The sequence below is a fragment of the Toxotes jaculatrix genome, chromosome 7 (assembly GCF_017976425.1).
Source record: "Toxotes jaculatrix isolate fToxJac2 chromosome 7, fToxJac2.pri, whole genome shotgun sequence".
Classification (NCBI taxonomy): Eukaryota; Metazoa; Chordata; class Actinopteri; family Toxotidae; genus Toxotes; species Toxotes jaculatrix.
Genome location: NC_054400.1, coordinates 3,016,455 through 3,030,504, shown reverse-complemented (window position 1 = coordinate 3,030,504; position 14,050 = coordinate 3,016,455). Strand labels below are relative to the sequence as shown.

Here is a 14,050-nt window from a genome sequence, read left to right as displayed (position 1 = left end):
ACCGGAAGACGAGGGGGGATTATTATCTTGTCTACAACAGTACCCCCAACCTCCACCCCTTCAGCCCGGTCTTTCACTTCTCTTGACACAAGTAATAATTAAAACTTTTTTTTTTTACTGTCACCATCCGATATTTAGCTCAGTCCACAGACCGTGTGTGGTTCAGTCAAAGCAGCTCGTACCAGTTTCGCACTTGCGCACTGCGACAATTTCAGAACCACATAGTAATGAGGAAATACGGCCGCAATGTGTAAAAGTATTACTGTTAAAGAGCAGCGATAGTTGTCAATGACAATAACTCAACCGCTGAATCAATTTAAAAAATCAGTTTTAATCGATCTTTCTTGTCTGTGCGCCTGTGCGAGATTTTCTGATGATCAACAAAGATTGTCTATTGTCTTAATTTGAGTCACTCAGGAGTGAAAAAGCGGACCCACCGTAGAGTAGCATCGTTGGTTATAACAGAAAAGCTCCTTAAGAATCTATGATCACTTTTTTTTACAGCAGATTTCTCAGATTTCCTCCGCCATAACTGGGACAGGTGTCCTGCATCCTCTCACATTCTCTCTCAGTTTGCCAAATATTTAAAATTTGATGATTTGTGTGCCATCAGTTAACAATCTCTGCTTTCTACTCGCTCTCTCTAAGTGTACTTTCACACAGTGCACAGTACCGATAACAATGTCCAGGGAGATACACATGGACATACAGCTAAAAACACAAGGACAACAAAGCTGAACAAAGATAAACATTGTGATTACCTGCAAGCAGCAGGTGACAAAATAAGCAAATAAAAATAAAAATATTAGTAGACAGCCAGCTTGTTTATAGCATTAACAGAAAACCTCAGTATTATATAAGCTTTTTACAAAGACTGATAAAAATCTGTAAAAAAAAGAAAAAAGTTAGTGAAACCAGGAGAGAGGGCGGAAGTTGACCTGGGGCTCCTCCTTTTCGCTCACAGTGACCCTCCTGTTATTTCTCGTATCTTTGGCAGTCAGCCGGTTGGACTGGATCTCAAACAGGCGGTGCGAGAATCGTGTTTACATTTTTTTTCCCCTTTTTGCCCTGCAGGCAGCTGACAGCCGGGATAACAGCGCACTCAAGCCGTTGCATGAGCATCACGGGCAGGCGACACAGGCAGGACTCCGCCGGTCACGGCTCACGGTGACGGTGCTGTTTTCTCTCTCAGCCTTAGATCTGACTGAAGGAGCTCCGTCTTTTTCTCACAGCAGCTGGTCGCAGACATGAGCGGCAGAGTAGGAGACCTCAGTCCTAAACAGGCTGAGGCACTGGAGCAGGTAAGTTTAGTAGCAATTTACTATTATTATTATGATTATGATTATTATGATTATTATGATTATTATTATTATTATTACTTTGTAACGGGCTGAACTGGGCGTGAGGCTGATCTTGCAGTTGCCTTATCTTACTGTTCAGCTTCCTTTTTATTACTTGTGTTTTTTTCTTTTAACCCTCTCAGACTATCCGTGGGGGGTTTGCAGCGTGTAGCTGACAGCTTTTACTGTGGCATTATGGTGCTTTATACAACAGGCTATCATAAAGCACAATGTGATTATACAGTGTCTTTACCATCATTCCCTCTCTTGGTGCCATTATAACCGTTACATAATAAGCATTCAGTCACCGCTTTGTAATAAGCCACCCATTGTAATGAGCTTATAAGCTGATTCTAATGGCTTTCTTCCATGCTTAATAAATCATTACTATTCTTACTAATGTTTTTTTATAGGTCTGTAATAACCCATTATACGGACTGATGTATAGACCAGGAGTAAATTATTTATAAACCGTTAGTAAAGTTGTTTATTCCAACTCATGACCGTTTATAAAGGCTGCCTCATTAGTGCTGTCGGGTGCTTCACTTCCACATCACTGCTCTCATGTGAGGTTAGTTAGGTTTGCTGTGAATCATTAGAATTCTAAAGTCTGCACACTTAGATAAGGTGAACTGCACTATATGGCCAAAAGTATTAGGACAGATCTGACTTTTTATGCTTTGGTCTGGGCTTCTTAGTTCCAGTTAAGGGAAATCTTAATGCTACAGCAGTCAGTGATCAATGCATTTTTTAGACAACTGCGCGCTCAGAACTCAGAAGTCTCCAGTGTCAGTGTGACAAAGAAATGGTTTTCCAGGTTTGCTGTAGAAGAGCGTTTCTGGCCTGCACAGATCTCAACCCCATCCAACACCTTTGGGGTGAACAGAATTTTTTTTTGCTGAGACCTAGGCTTTGACCCAGGCCTGAGCCCAGAAGAGAGGAGGCTGTCATAGCAGCAGGGTAGTGCCCATAGTTTTGCTGTTTTTTTCTGGTTGCAGCTTCTCAAATTTGAATATTTGCTGCTTTTCTTCGTTTTCTATGATAGTAAACTGAATATCTTTGGATTTTACACTGTTGGTCGGGTAAAACACACAATTATGTCACCTGTGGTTTGGAAAAACAGTGAACATTTTAAAATATTTTCTTGCATTTTATAAGTAAAATCATTTATCAATAATTGAAGCCCTAATGCTTGATTGTCAAGATACATTGTTGGAGTGTCCATATACTTTTGGCCATGCAGTTTAGTTTAAACTCAGAATGTGTTGACACCATCCTGACTGTTTTTCTATCCATGCAAAAAATGTTTACAGACATCCACTGTTGAACACTCATTAAGTGTATAAAATAATTAGTCACAGCGTCACATGTAGCAGCAGCATCAGTGAATAAATCCTGGTAATCTGAAATGAAAAGCTCCACAGTGAGAATATAAACAGCTATAAACAGCGTAAAGAACTATTTCCCAGAACTGCTTTTTTTTTTTTTAACCTCCAGACTCATAACTGTAATTTTAATGATTCGGATACAGATTTCCCCGAAAGTCTCCTTCTTTTATTGAAATGATCTGTGCTGCTCATTAGGCAGAAAGTTTCAATCATATGCCTCTGCTTCCCTCTTTCCTCTGGCCATAGTTTCGAGAGAGGATACAAGACATTCTTCCTCAACTTCCTGCGCAGCATGACCACTTCCTGTTACGCTGGCTCAGAGGTGGGTTAAAAATCAAGTGGCACCTGCTGCTTTTCCCTGACCGCTGTTGGCACTCACAGAAAAAGAAAAAGCCTCCCCCACAGTCCCTCTCCTTTGTGGTAGAATTTATAATTATTTTCCCGTAATCAGGGAAAATCTGTCAGTGTCATTGTACTTGTGCCATAAGCAGAAGTTGAATTGGTTTAAGGTGAAAGGACATGATGCAACACATGTAAACACTCTGTTTGCAGCGGTTGAGAAAGAGACTCACATGCTCAAACCTGAAAACCCAAACCTGCCCCGGAGCTCGGGGCTTTTTCAGTGGCAGCTAAACCAAACCACGAAGAATTTTCAAGCTAAATTGAACAGATTCCCAGAGTCTGATTTTGCTCGGGCAGGCTGAGGTTGTGCGCTCAGACTCTGGAGGAAATGGGAAGCAGTGATTAAAGGAGGCCTTGTTCTGGTTAGTTCTGGAGCAGAGCTCTGGCACTGCATGTATCAGGCTAATCCAGGGATAATCGTATTAAAGGTGCACTACGATGGACTACAGTCTGTCAACCAGGAGACACTGAGCTGCTGTGTTTCTGTGGCTCTCCTGGGTTCAAGTTTCCTGGAATTTGTTGACAGAAAGAAAGAAAGAAAAATTGTTTCATAACCAGAATTCAGAATGGCAGTGAGGGTGTATTGTTCTCTTTAATTAGGCCTTAGGCGACCATGGCGGTTGTGAAATGCCTGCTTTGCCTCTCGGAAAGATCACCGCTCCAAACAGGGACAGTGAGGGCCTGTTTGGGCAACGTGAGCTCTGAGTTATGTCTCTGTCTGCATGAATGTAAAGATAAGAGCCATTCAAGCAGAAGGAATCGTCCATTCATTGATTTAAAGGAAACAGCCTGAGGCTGTGCACAGTGGGCAGTAATGACTGACCTTTAAATAATCTGGATCAAACAGAATGGTGGATTTTTTTCGTCCTTCCTATCTACACGTCACCTCGGTTCAGCTCTCTGCTGTATCTCAGCACACTACAGTTAGAACATACCAGGACAGCTGCATGTTATGTGTAATTTCAGCATATTTGACTTTAACATAGACAGTGATTATGGGGATTAACTCACAAGTTACACCACATTTAAATAGAGTTAAAGGAAGTCAGGAAATTAGGGCAAGGGCAAAAATCCCACTGCGTCCCACTGATGTGCAGCATAGGCACCCTGATGAATCTGAAACCAGCTGGAGCCACATTAAGTGCATCACTTCCTGTGTACTGGACTGCGTAGACTCTGCTTCTCCCATATGACAGAAGATGATGCTGTACCAGAGGCCAACGACCCTCCTCCTCTTCTTCAACTAAACAAACATCCAAGTCCGCCCGCAGACGACTCTCCCTGAAAACTAGGAATACGTTTATCTTGAAAGAGCTCCACCTCGAGAGAAACGTCAGTGTAAATGACACCAGCTCATTCTCTGGCTGCCGTATCAGATGAACTGGGCCGGGTATCACTGTCTCTATTTTAGACCAGATTTCAGTGAGACAAACATTTGTGACAGCAATGTCCACTAAATACTACTGAAGTTCAAGTTTTGGTTTATATTCTGTCCTGAGCTACAGACAATATCAGGGATTTTAGCTGTTTTAACTGAGATAAAATTAAATAAATTAATGATTTCCAATTTGTACGATTTATTTATTTCATATTTTGTTAAATCACATATTTAATGGTTTGTGTTTTTTTCGAATTCTCGACCTCTCCTGTCACATCTGTTTTCTTTCTATGATCTGGTTTCATGCTGTTGTAAATGTGTTCTGTTTGCTTGCAACTGGTCAGCAACTGTTACCTGAATTCTTATTATTTCCTTTTGAAGATATTGTTTTAAGTTGAAATTCATTTGAGAGTTTGAATAATTTGAAGCCCGGGACTGTCAGGGTGATGATTTAACAGACTACAACATGGTGACAAAGTGCATTGCCCTTAAACCTAGATCACTACATTTTATCAGATAAGTGAGCTGTGTGAGAAGTTCTTGTACCAGCCACAGCTACGTTATAAACCTTTATCACAGCTTAAGATAACATTACAGGTTATATTTCTATGTTATGAAGTGACAGGAGGTCCATCCATGCCCATCATCCCCAGGCATGCATTGGTGGTAAACTTTCATTTTATCTGAAATCAGAACAAACATCAATCTAAAACCTTATAGTGATGCTTTGAAAGATAATAAGCAACCACAGTAATGCACATGATTAACAGTTGAAGTTTTAAAACTGGCCAAATCACTGTCATTACCCAGAGAGGCGAGGCGATCGGAGCACAACACTTATTCCCGAACCCAAAATAACACACGGCCCAGTCGCCTGCCACATCCTGCTTTGTGCTTTTGTAATTTTGGGTCACTCAGTGCTATCGAGGCCACAGTCAGGGTGCCAGACTGGAGCATTACGTCCAGTATAATCCACTGACGGAGGAAGTTGTAAGTCTCACCTCACAGCAACAGCGCTGTCGTGCTTTTCCACTGGACTGTCAGCTGCAGAGCTAATCACCTTAGGAGGAGTCTTAGACGGTGGACTGTGTGTCCACACTGTTCTGGATCAGTCACACTGACACATGCCGATCATGTCAGAGAAGAGGAGATGTGTGATATTATACACTTTTATAGGGATTAAATGAAAATTTTCACAGCTCTTTCCAACACCTTCTCTATTTAATCAGTGTAAGAAGAGTTTAAAGTCTTAATGTCCCACGTTGTAGGTTTTCTTGGGAGGTGGGTGAATATCATTTTGATCCAGTTCAGTTTTTCTGTATCTTATTCACATACAGTCTTACAACTTGGATCAAGACAGTTGGTTAAACAGGTGTTATTTGAAACTATTATATGATTCATTATAATAAAATGGCCTCCTGTAAAGTCTCAGAGAAGACAAATCAGCTCACATCCTTAAAAAAACATTTTAAAACTAAAACCTACATGTTTTTGTTTTTTCTTTTAACTTTTGAACTTTATATTTTTGTTTACTTTGTTGATTTTATTCTCCTTTTTTGTGTTTTCTTCTTTATCTCATTTATTTCCTTCTCTTCTGCTGAATAAAATGTGCCAATTGTTTTCCTTATAGTTCGCTGCGAGTTATAATATATAGAATATACTATAATAGTAAAAGTAGTGTCTTGGTGGAATCATAGACCATAGATCTCTGTACTAATCATGTCGGCCTCCTTTTCTCTTTCCTCTCTCTTTTCCAGCCAGAAACTTCAATGTGCAGAAGTCTGAGGCCATGCTGCGAAAGGTAACAGACTTGGAGTCTCTGTTTTTATAGGATAAAATGCAATGAAGTACAAATCATGTACTGAACTAAAAGTGGAGGCAACAACCATCATGCTTTCTCTTTCAGTGACAATGATCTGTGTTGTATGTGAAAGTGCAGTTACCTACAGCACAGACCGTTCGGTGCATCGGCTCAGGCGTGGCTGCAGATTAGATGGGAGCAGTGTGGTAATGATTCGCTGTGGGGAAACTGAGTCATCACAGCAGCCTGAGGGGATAAGATATAGATAAAAGGGATTAAACGAGTGCTTAAGATGACAGAATAAGATTTACGGCCACCTAACTTAAAGCTGCATTGACTGATTTTTGTCCACCGGGGAGTAACGCCACGACAAAGGGACGGACGCACAACCCTAACATCCTGTCGTCTTATTTACTTGTTGTTGTTAAATATTAACATGTCTGAAGAAGGAGCCTACTTCCACATACAGCACACACACAGCAATGGTAGCATTCATTCAAACAGGAGGAATGTTTCTGTCCACCTTAAGTTTGCAATTTGAAACCTTTCCTCTCCCCTTTGTTGGTGCGTTTGCGATTGTAAGCACATGTTTGCATGTATGTGTGTACAGTTGTGTGTACACAGCGATGCACAGCTGATCCCCTTCCTGCTGACGGAGCAGGTTTTACATCTACCGACTGTGTAAAACCTCCTAAGCCACTTAAATCACTACACTGTGCTTTGGTGGATCTGATGCTGTACAGTCTATCATACGTCTGCCTGTGCTCACCACAAACTCTTTGCTTAACCCATCTGCACCCTTCTTTTCTTCCAGCATTTGGAGTTCAGGAAACAGATGAAAATAGACACAATAATCACTGAATGGCGTCCGCCAGAGGTAAAAAAAAACAAAAAACAAAAACAAACACAACCTATAAACCTTATAAACAAATTTTCACTGTAGGTTCAGTCTGTTAAAGAGTAATTTTAGGGAATATTTTACTCAGATAAATCCATCTTCTTGACAAAAGTCCCAGTGTGCGGCTGATCAAGCAGTCGTTTGGTTTGACTGACGATGACGGCTGCTGTTTGCAGGTGATAGAGAAGTATCTGTCGGGAGGGATGTGTGGCTACGACCTCGAGGGCAGTCCCATCTGGTATGATGTGATCGGGCCGGTGGATCCCAAAGGCCTCTTCCTGTCTGCCTCCAAACAGGACTTCATCAAGTCCAAAATCAGAGACTGTGAGATGCTGCAGAAGGAGTGTAACCTCCAGTCACAGAGGGTAAGAGCAGAGACCACGGACGCACGGGGATGAGGACAGAGACCCAGTTTGTCCATGTGTTCACCCAAAGCAGCCCGTTTCATTTTCCAAATTTGACATCAATTCGTGGTTACGTTACATTGCAGTATTTTACAGGTTATTTTATAGTTTCACAAATTAAACTTTCCCGTCGTCCTCTCACTCTGTTTTCATCCAGCTGGGGAAGAACGTGGAGTCAATCACTATGATCTACGACGTTGAAGGTCTGGGTCTGAAACACTTATGGAAGCCTGCTATAGAAACATATGGAGAGGTATAGACACACACACACAGTGTATACAGAGACCTCACAAAACTAAGACGTGAAGCAGACCAGTGAGTTCGTCTGTATCTTAAAATCTGCTCCTGTGCATCACCAGATCCTCCAGATGTTTGAAGACAACTACCCAGAGGGTCTGAAGAGACTGTTTGTTATTAAAGGTAAATTAAATATTATAAAAATCATCCTCATCGTATCCTGCCAAAGTTTTGATTATTCCTGGTTAACATTTGATTTGATTTGATTTGCTTGTTCTCCCGTAGCCCCTAAACTCTTTCCTGTGGCCTACAACCTCGTCAAGCACTTTCTGAGTGAGAACACGAGACAAAAGATCTATGTTCTTGGGGGTGAGACACTGCATATCACTGCTTCTTACTTCAGAGAACATTTCATCCAAATACCCAGAACAGGTTCATTTAAACGTGTTGTCGTTGCTTCTCTGTTTTGGCAGCGAACTGGCAGGAGGTTTTACTGAAGTACATCGATGCAGAGGAGCTGCCGGCGATATACGGGGGTAAACTGACGGATCCTGATGGAGATCCTCGCTGTCGGACCAGGGTGAGTCAGTGATTCAGCACCCTGTGCGCCGATGGGTGCTTGCTGTTTCCTTCCTTTTCTTTTTTTGGCTGATAGGTTGGAGGAGACAAGTATTCATTGCACTTTCATGAGGATTTGTTCCCTGAGATTTATTGTAAGAGACCTGGAATAACTTGTTTAAGATGTTAAGGACGCTCCTGTTGAATTAACACTAATCAACCACCAGATGTGAATTATTTAAAATCTTGTTTGAAATCTTGCTGAATTCTGGTTGTCGAAATGTTTTTCACAGTCATTTGTGTCCTTGCGACGTCTTGCACCAGTGGTTTTATAACCTCTAGCTTGTTACTAACACCCTGAATCATTTTTCAGTATGTGGGGAATTTATGTACACAAGAGAATAAATATTTGAAGTCCTCAGTTTCCTCACTCCCTCACAGAAAGTGAAATTCTGTTTTTGTCTGATGGGACTGATAAACTGCTGAAAGTCTGCCCTGGCACTGCAGTAGCACTGACACTTGGTGTATGTCACTATTTTTATATTATTTTACATTATTTATTCATATTTAGCTTTACTGAGTTAACTGCGTTTTCCAGCTGGATGTAGATTTCTCAGGTGGAGCAAACTGAATGCTCTCCATAGTTTATAGTTTCTAATTATTATTATAAAATATTATTATAAAATAAAATAAATGTTTTAATTGTTTGCATCACATAAGACAAAACTCTTCACATTTAAAACAAAAACTAAACTTTTACTACAATTTTCTTGGAATCAGTTTTAAACAACTGACAGTTCATTGTTAAAATACATTGGCACACAAGTCAGTATACCATAATTATTGCCCTACACACATCAGTCAACTCCTGCACTGGATACAAGTCTAACCTGAACCACACCTGATCAGCCCTCCTATAAAAATCCGGCGGGTGCCTCAGTGCTGAGACAGCATCAGTTTACTGGCTTTGGCGTAGTTTCACACGTGTTGACTCTTGTTTGACTCCTGTCCTCTTTTCTTTCGCTGGCTTGCATCCTGAGTTCAGTTCAGCAGCTTACAGCTTTGCTTTGGGCAGAGACTGGCTCGCCTTATATGCATACTGTGCACCTGAAATGTTGTGGGTTTACATTTGACTGGCAAACTGTGTTGCTATGTGCGTTCCCAATTTGCCTGAGCAGGAACAGAGCAGTGTGACACACTGACCACAACCAGGCCACAGTAAACACAGTGGACGAGGTGTTTTCTATAATACTGGATCATAAAAAGTTAACGCTGCTGAGACTGACTGACTGTGTGAGGGATCCTGTTACACATGAATGAGCCGGTTTGATCACAGTGGGTCAGTGACAATGTGAGGACTATTCTGGACTGACTGTCCGTGGCAGGACGAATCAATACGGCTGCACACATGCTAAAAACAGTTTCTCACTGCCAAACACGTACCATATAATAAGGAACTGATACAAAAAGGATGCAATTTGTGGGTTGCCCTGGTTGCACTGAACAGATTGTGTGTTGTATGAACTGTAACAGGTGATGACAAGAGGACATTTTCCTGTTTTTGGAGACAATCGACAGGAAACTGAAAATTAAAATCCTCCATCTGCAGTCGTGCCGCGCCACAAAGGGGCCTCAGCACAACAGATGCTGTCAGAGATGCTGCTGTAGACGTTGTAGCACTGAGCTAGTAGTGCAGAAAGCAGCAGCTTGAGTAGTCGCGCGCTCATAGACAATGCTCTAGATGAGAAGACTGACCTGTGTTTGTCACTGTCTCTGTAGATAAATAATTGGGCCCAGGACAGATGAGGAACAGAAGGAGAGAAATTCCTTTTCGGCCGCATTCAGGATTCAAGAAATTGTGATGCACAGCCTCAAAGTGTTTTCTTTTTTTCTACCTTTTTTTTTTTTAAATAACTTTTTTTTAGTTAGCTAGTTGTGTGTCTTTGACATTGTACTGTATTATTTTGGTTAGGTTGTAGGAAGGAGTTATTTTAGCCAAGCCTTTCTTTTTTTTTTTTTTTTTTTAAATCACATTTTCTTCCTGAGAGTTGAAAGAGAAGATTGACATCACTCTCACGACTATGAAGTAAATATGAAGCTAAAACCAGGGGAGCAGAGACTGGGAGCAGAGGGATACAGACAGCCTGGAAGTCACTCCGTCCGGCACGTAACTCTGTGAAAACCTCCGTGTTTTACACTTGGTTTTTGTGCAGATCAAACAAACAAGAAATCATATGTTAAACAGTGACAGTGATCTTCAGAGCCAAGCTAGCTGTGCCCCCCTGTTTCCAGGCTTTGTGCTAACCTGAGCTCGCCCGCTGCTTGCTGTCAATCTTCTCCTCTGACTCTCCACCAGAACGTGAATGAGCTCAAACCGTTGCATTATTTCTCTAAGGACTGGACACTATTTATGGGCCTGATAGGATGCACTTATTCCACACAGTCTGTTTGCAAATTACAGGAAACACATTTTTGGAGTTGTTAACGTGTGTCTGTTTTACAGAGCAGTGATCTGTGCAGCAGGAAAGATAACTTTAGATATACACTCTGCTCTTATCTGCTTCCTTTAAAAACTTCTTTAAAAACTTCTGAGCCTTATGTATGAGCAGTTTTGCTCTCTAATGGAATATCTGACATTGTGTTTTGGTTTGTTTTTTTTAGTAATGCCTTTCTTTCTGTATCTTTTCTTTTTGCCGGTGGCTGTTTCCAAATAACCGTTCAGTTTAGTTTGAAAAGACATTTTTGCAAGACTTTTAGAGAAGTGGTTTCAGATGAGTTTGACTTCCCTCATAATAATGTTCACCTCAAACGAAAAGAAACAACAATACAGGTCTGAAAACTTTCTGAGCGTTGACACAACAGGTTTCCAAACACTCCTGAACTTTCTGTTTCACTATTTAAACATTTCAAAAAGGATAAAAGATGAGAGTCTTTCTCAACTTCTGTTAGTAAAAGCTCTGTCTGGTAGGTTTGAGTCTATGTGAATAAACAGGAAAGTGGAAGAGAACCCCTTGCTGTTTTTCTGAGACATTTTTAAATGTCAAAAATAAGCCAGTTTTGTGCAAAAGCAGAAAAATTACAAGCATCCGTAGATATATATACAGACACAATCACAGTAAGTGAAGCTTTTGTCTTTTTCTCCCATTTCTTCACCCTTCAGCTTCTCCATCATTTCATATATCAAGTGTTTGACGCCAGTATTTTGACCCTTTTTGTCTCTGTCGCAGATAAATCATGTCGGCCCCGTCCCCTCCTCCTACTACGTGCGGGATCATGTTAAGATGGACTACGAGCAGTGCATGACCGTCAGTCGGGGATCCTCCCAACAGCTGGACTACGAGATCTTGTTCCCAGGCTGCGTCCTCAGGTCAGACACATTCCTCAGTGGAATCAATGGTGATAAAAAGTTATAAACATCTAGTGTATTAATTATTATTATTATTATTAGTATTATTGTATTTGAATTAACTGAATATCTTAGCACATAATAATGCAGAATCTAACCTTTATGCAAAGAAAAGAAGTAAAAAAGAAGCTACGATCTACAAACAGACCTTGCTTCTTCTTCTTTTTTTTTTTGTTAAATAAATCAAACATTCTTTTTCCTCCCTCCTTCCTGGTAGGTGGCAGTTTGCCAGTGAGGGGGCGGACATTGGCTTTGGTGTGTTTCTGAAGGCTAAAAAGGGTGAATGGAAGAAGGCAGCTCAGATGGAGGAAGTTGTGCCCAGCCAGCGCTACAACTCCCACTTAGTGCCTGAGGATGGATCACTGACCTGTGAACGCCCTGGAGTCTGTGAGTGACCGGTTCGGTTACACTGAGGTGCTTAGGCGGCTTTAGTGTGCAGAGATGTTGAACATTACACTGACTATATGTTCAAATAATCCATTCTGGTTGTCGTCCACAGATGTGCTGAGATTTGACAACACCTACAGCATCTTCCAGGCCAAAAGAATCAGTTTCACTGTTGAGGTCCTGCTGCCTGACCACTTACAGCCCCCACAGACCAATGGGAGTCCCAGCAACCATGTGCAAGCTGTCGGCAACAGTCAGTCATAACCGAGAAGATGACACAATGTGCCACTTCCAGGTTGTCAGATCAGTAATGTTTTGCCTCAAGTAAGCACAGCCTGACATACTTGATTTCAACAGTAACCACGACATGCTGCCAATACACAGAATGTATATTAATATTATTGTGTCCGAATGTTTGAAAGGATTTAAACGTCTTCGATGACCTCATTTACTCTGCGCTGAAAAACATTTACGAAACACATTGATCTCCAACATATGGAGGAGCACAGCATCACATTTCACTTACTTCTGTTAGGAGCCATGAGACACGAGGACTGCCGGAAACATCTGGTTGGCTGCTGGATGGCAACGATCTTCCTTCAAAGCAAAGAGATAGAAAGCAAGTTAGCTAACAGTAAAGACGCAAACTAAATGTTGTCAAGGGTAGTTCTTACAAAATGAATCCAAATGTTTCAAACGGCCACCGAGCCAGTTGGGACCATCACAGACTAATTAAATATCAAAGAATGAAACCATTTTAATCGTCTATGTACAAAGGAAAAAGATAAACATAGTCTATAGATTTCTGTGTATGTGGCATAAAAATGTACCAAAGAAAGTAAAACAACAGTACAGCATTGGATTTGATATTTAGATGATATCTAAGTCCTGAGAAGATGTGTAGTATCTGCAATGAAAGGTCCATGGAAAATGGAATTTGTGAAGATGTTGATCTTTTACAGCGAAGAAGGTTTTGTTCTCGTTCTGAGCTTTTGCTGCATCGTTGCCATTTACTGTATGTGTTGCCATGTGCTGTGCTTTTCTTTCTTCATGTTGTTGCAGAAATATTGACAGTACAAGTTCCCACATTGAACATCAAGTCACAAGTACATGTGGAAACTTGGGGAACCATTTGTAATGAGGTTTAAACTGTAAAGTTTCATTCATCTCATCATTCATTCCTCATCTGTTTTGCCTCCAATGAGCACATGAGGGCAGGTTGTTTCTTTCACCATCGACTTTCAGATTTGCGGATGACATTCCTCTAAATATTTATTTTTTAATTTATTTCTAGGAAATGGTAGGTAAAAACAATATATAATTTATACTATTACAATATTAGAACTTATGTCAGATTTTTTTTTTCAAATAATCACTTTGTTTTAGTTAAAGAGAATTAATGTTTCAAAAAATATGCAGTATTAATACAGTTCCCGTCAAGTTATTTGCAGTGACTGAATAAAACTTGCTTTTGAAAACATTGTTTGTCACTCTCACCAGACAGTTACCGAATGTAGACTGTGGCTGGGTTTTTCACAGTATATTCACACTTAGATTATTAAAGTACTGAGAGTTGTTAAAATAAAATAAAATAAATAATAATCCGAACTTTACTAGAAGGAGCCCACAGAGGCAAGTTAGTTTCAAACAGCTGCCATGGCCACACTGTATAGACAGTATCAGAGCTGTGTTGATATGAAGAAGGTTGCATCAACAACTTTAAAGAAATAAAATCAATTTTGGACAAAATTTAAAATGGAAACTGAATATGTTGTATTTTTTTTCCCTAGTTAAACTTACTCACCAGAACACGCTGTGTGAATCTCTAACAAATGTGATGAATTCATTTCG

The 14,050-nt window shown here is 40.6% G+C and overlaps 1 protein-coding gene across 2 annotated transcripts; it reads left to right on the top strand.

The window, feature by feature from the left end:
• Nucleotides 1-1,006: 1,006 nt before the first annotated feature.
• Nucleotides 1,007-13,931, top strand: LOC121185240 (SEC14-like protein 2). 2 transcript variants are annotated; one of them, XR_005894349.1, is made up of 13 exons: nucleotides 1,007-1,301; nucleotides 2,975-3,050; nucleotides 6,266-6,309; nucleotides 7,124-7,186; nucleotides 7,384-7,572; nucleotides 7,769-7,864; nucleotides 7,971-8,031; nucleotides 8,134-8,217; nucleotides 8,322-8,428; nucleotides 11,634-11,773; nucleotides 12,030-12,199; nucleotides 12,312-12,523; nucleotides 12,735-13,931. XR_005894349.1 is itself a non-coding variant. In XM_041043301.1 (12 exons), the coding sequence occupies exons 1-12, from the start codon at nucleotides 1,248-1,250 to the stop codon at nucleotides 12,461-12,463; spliced, it is 1,236 nt and encodes a 411-aa protein (XP_040899235.1). In that variant the 5' UTR covers nucleotides 1,007-1,247; the 3' UTR covers nucleotides 12,464-13,931. The 2 variants fall into 2 exon arrangements, 1 of the variants encoding a protein (XP_040899235.1); XM_041043301.1 differs by having other exon boundaries at nucleotides 12,312-13,931.
• Nucleotides 13,932-14,050: the final 119 nt, after the last annotated feature.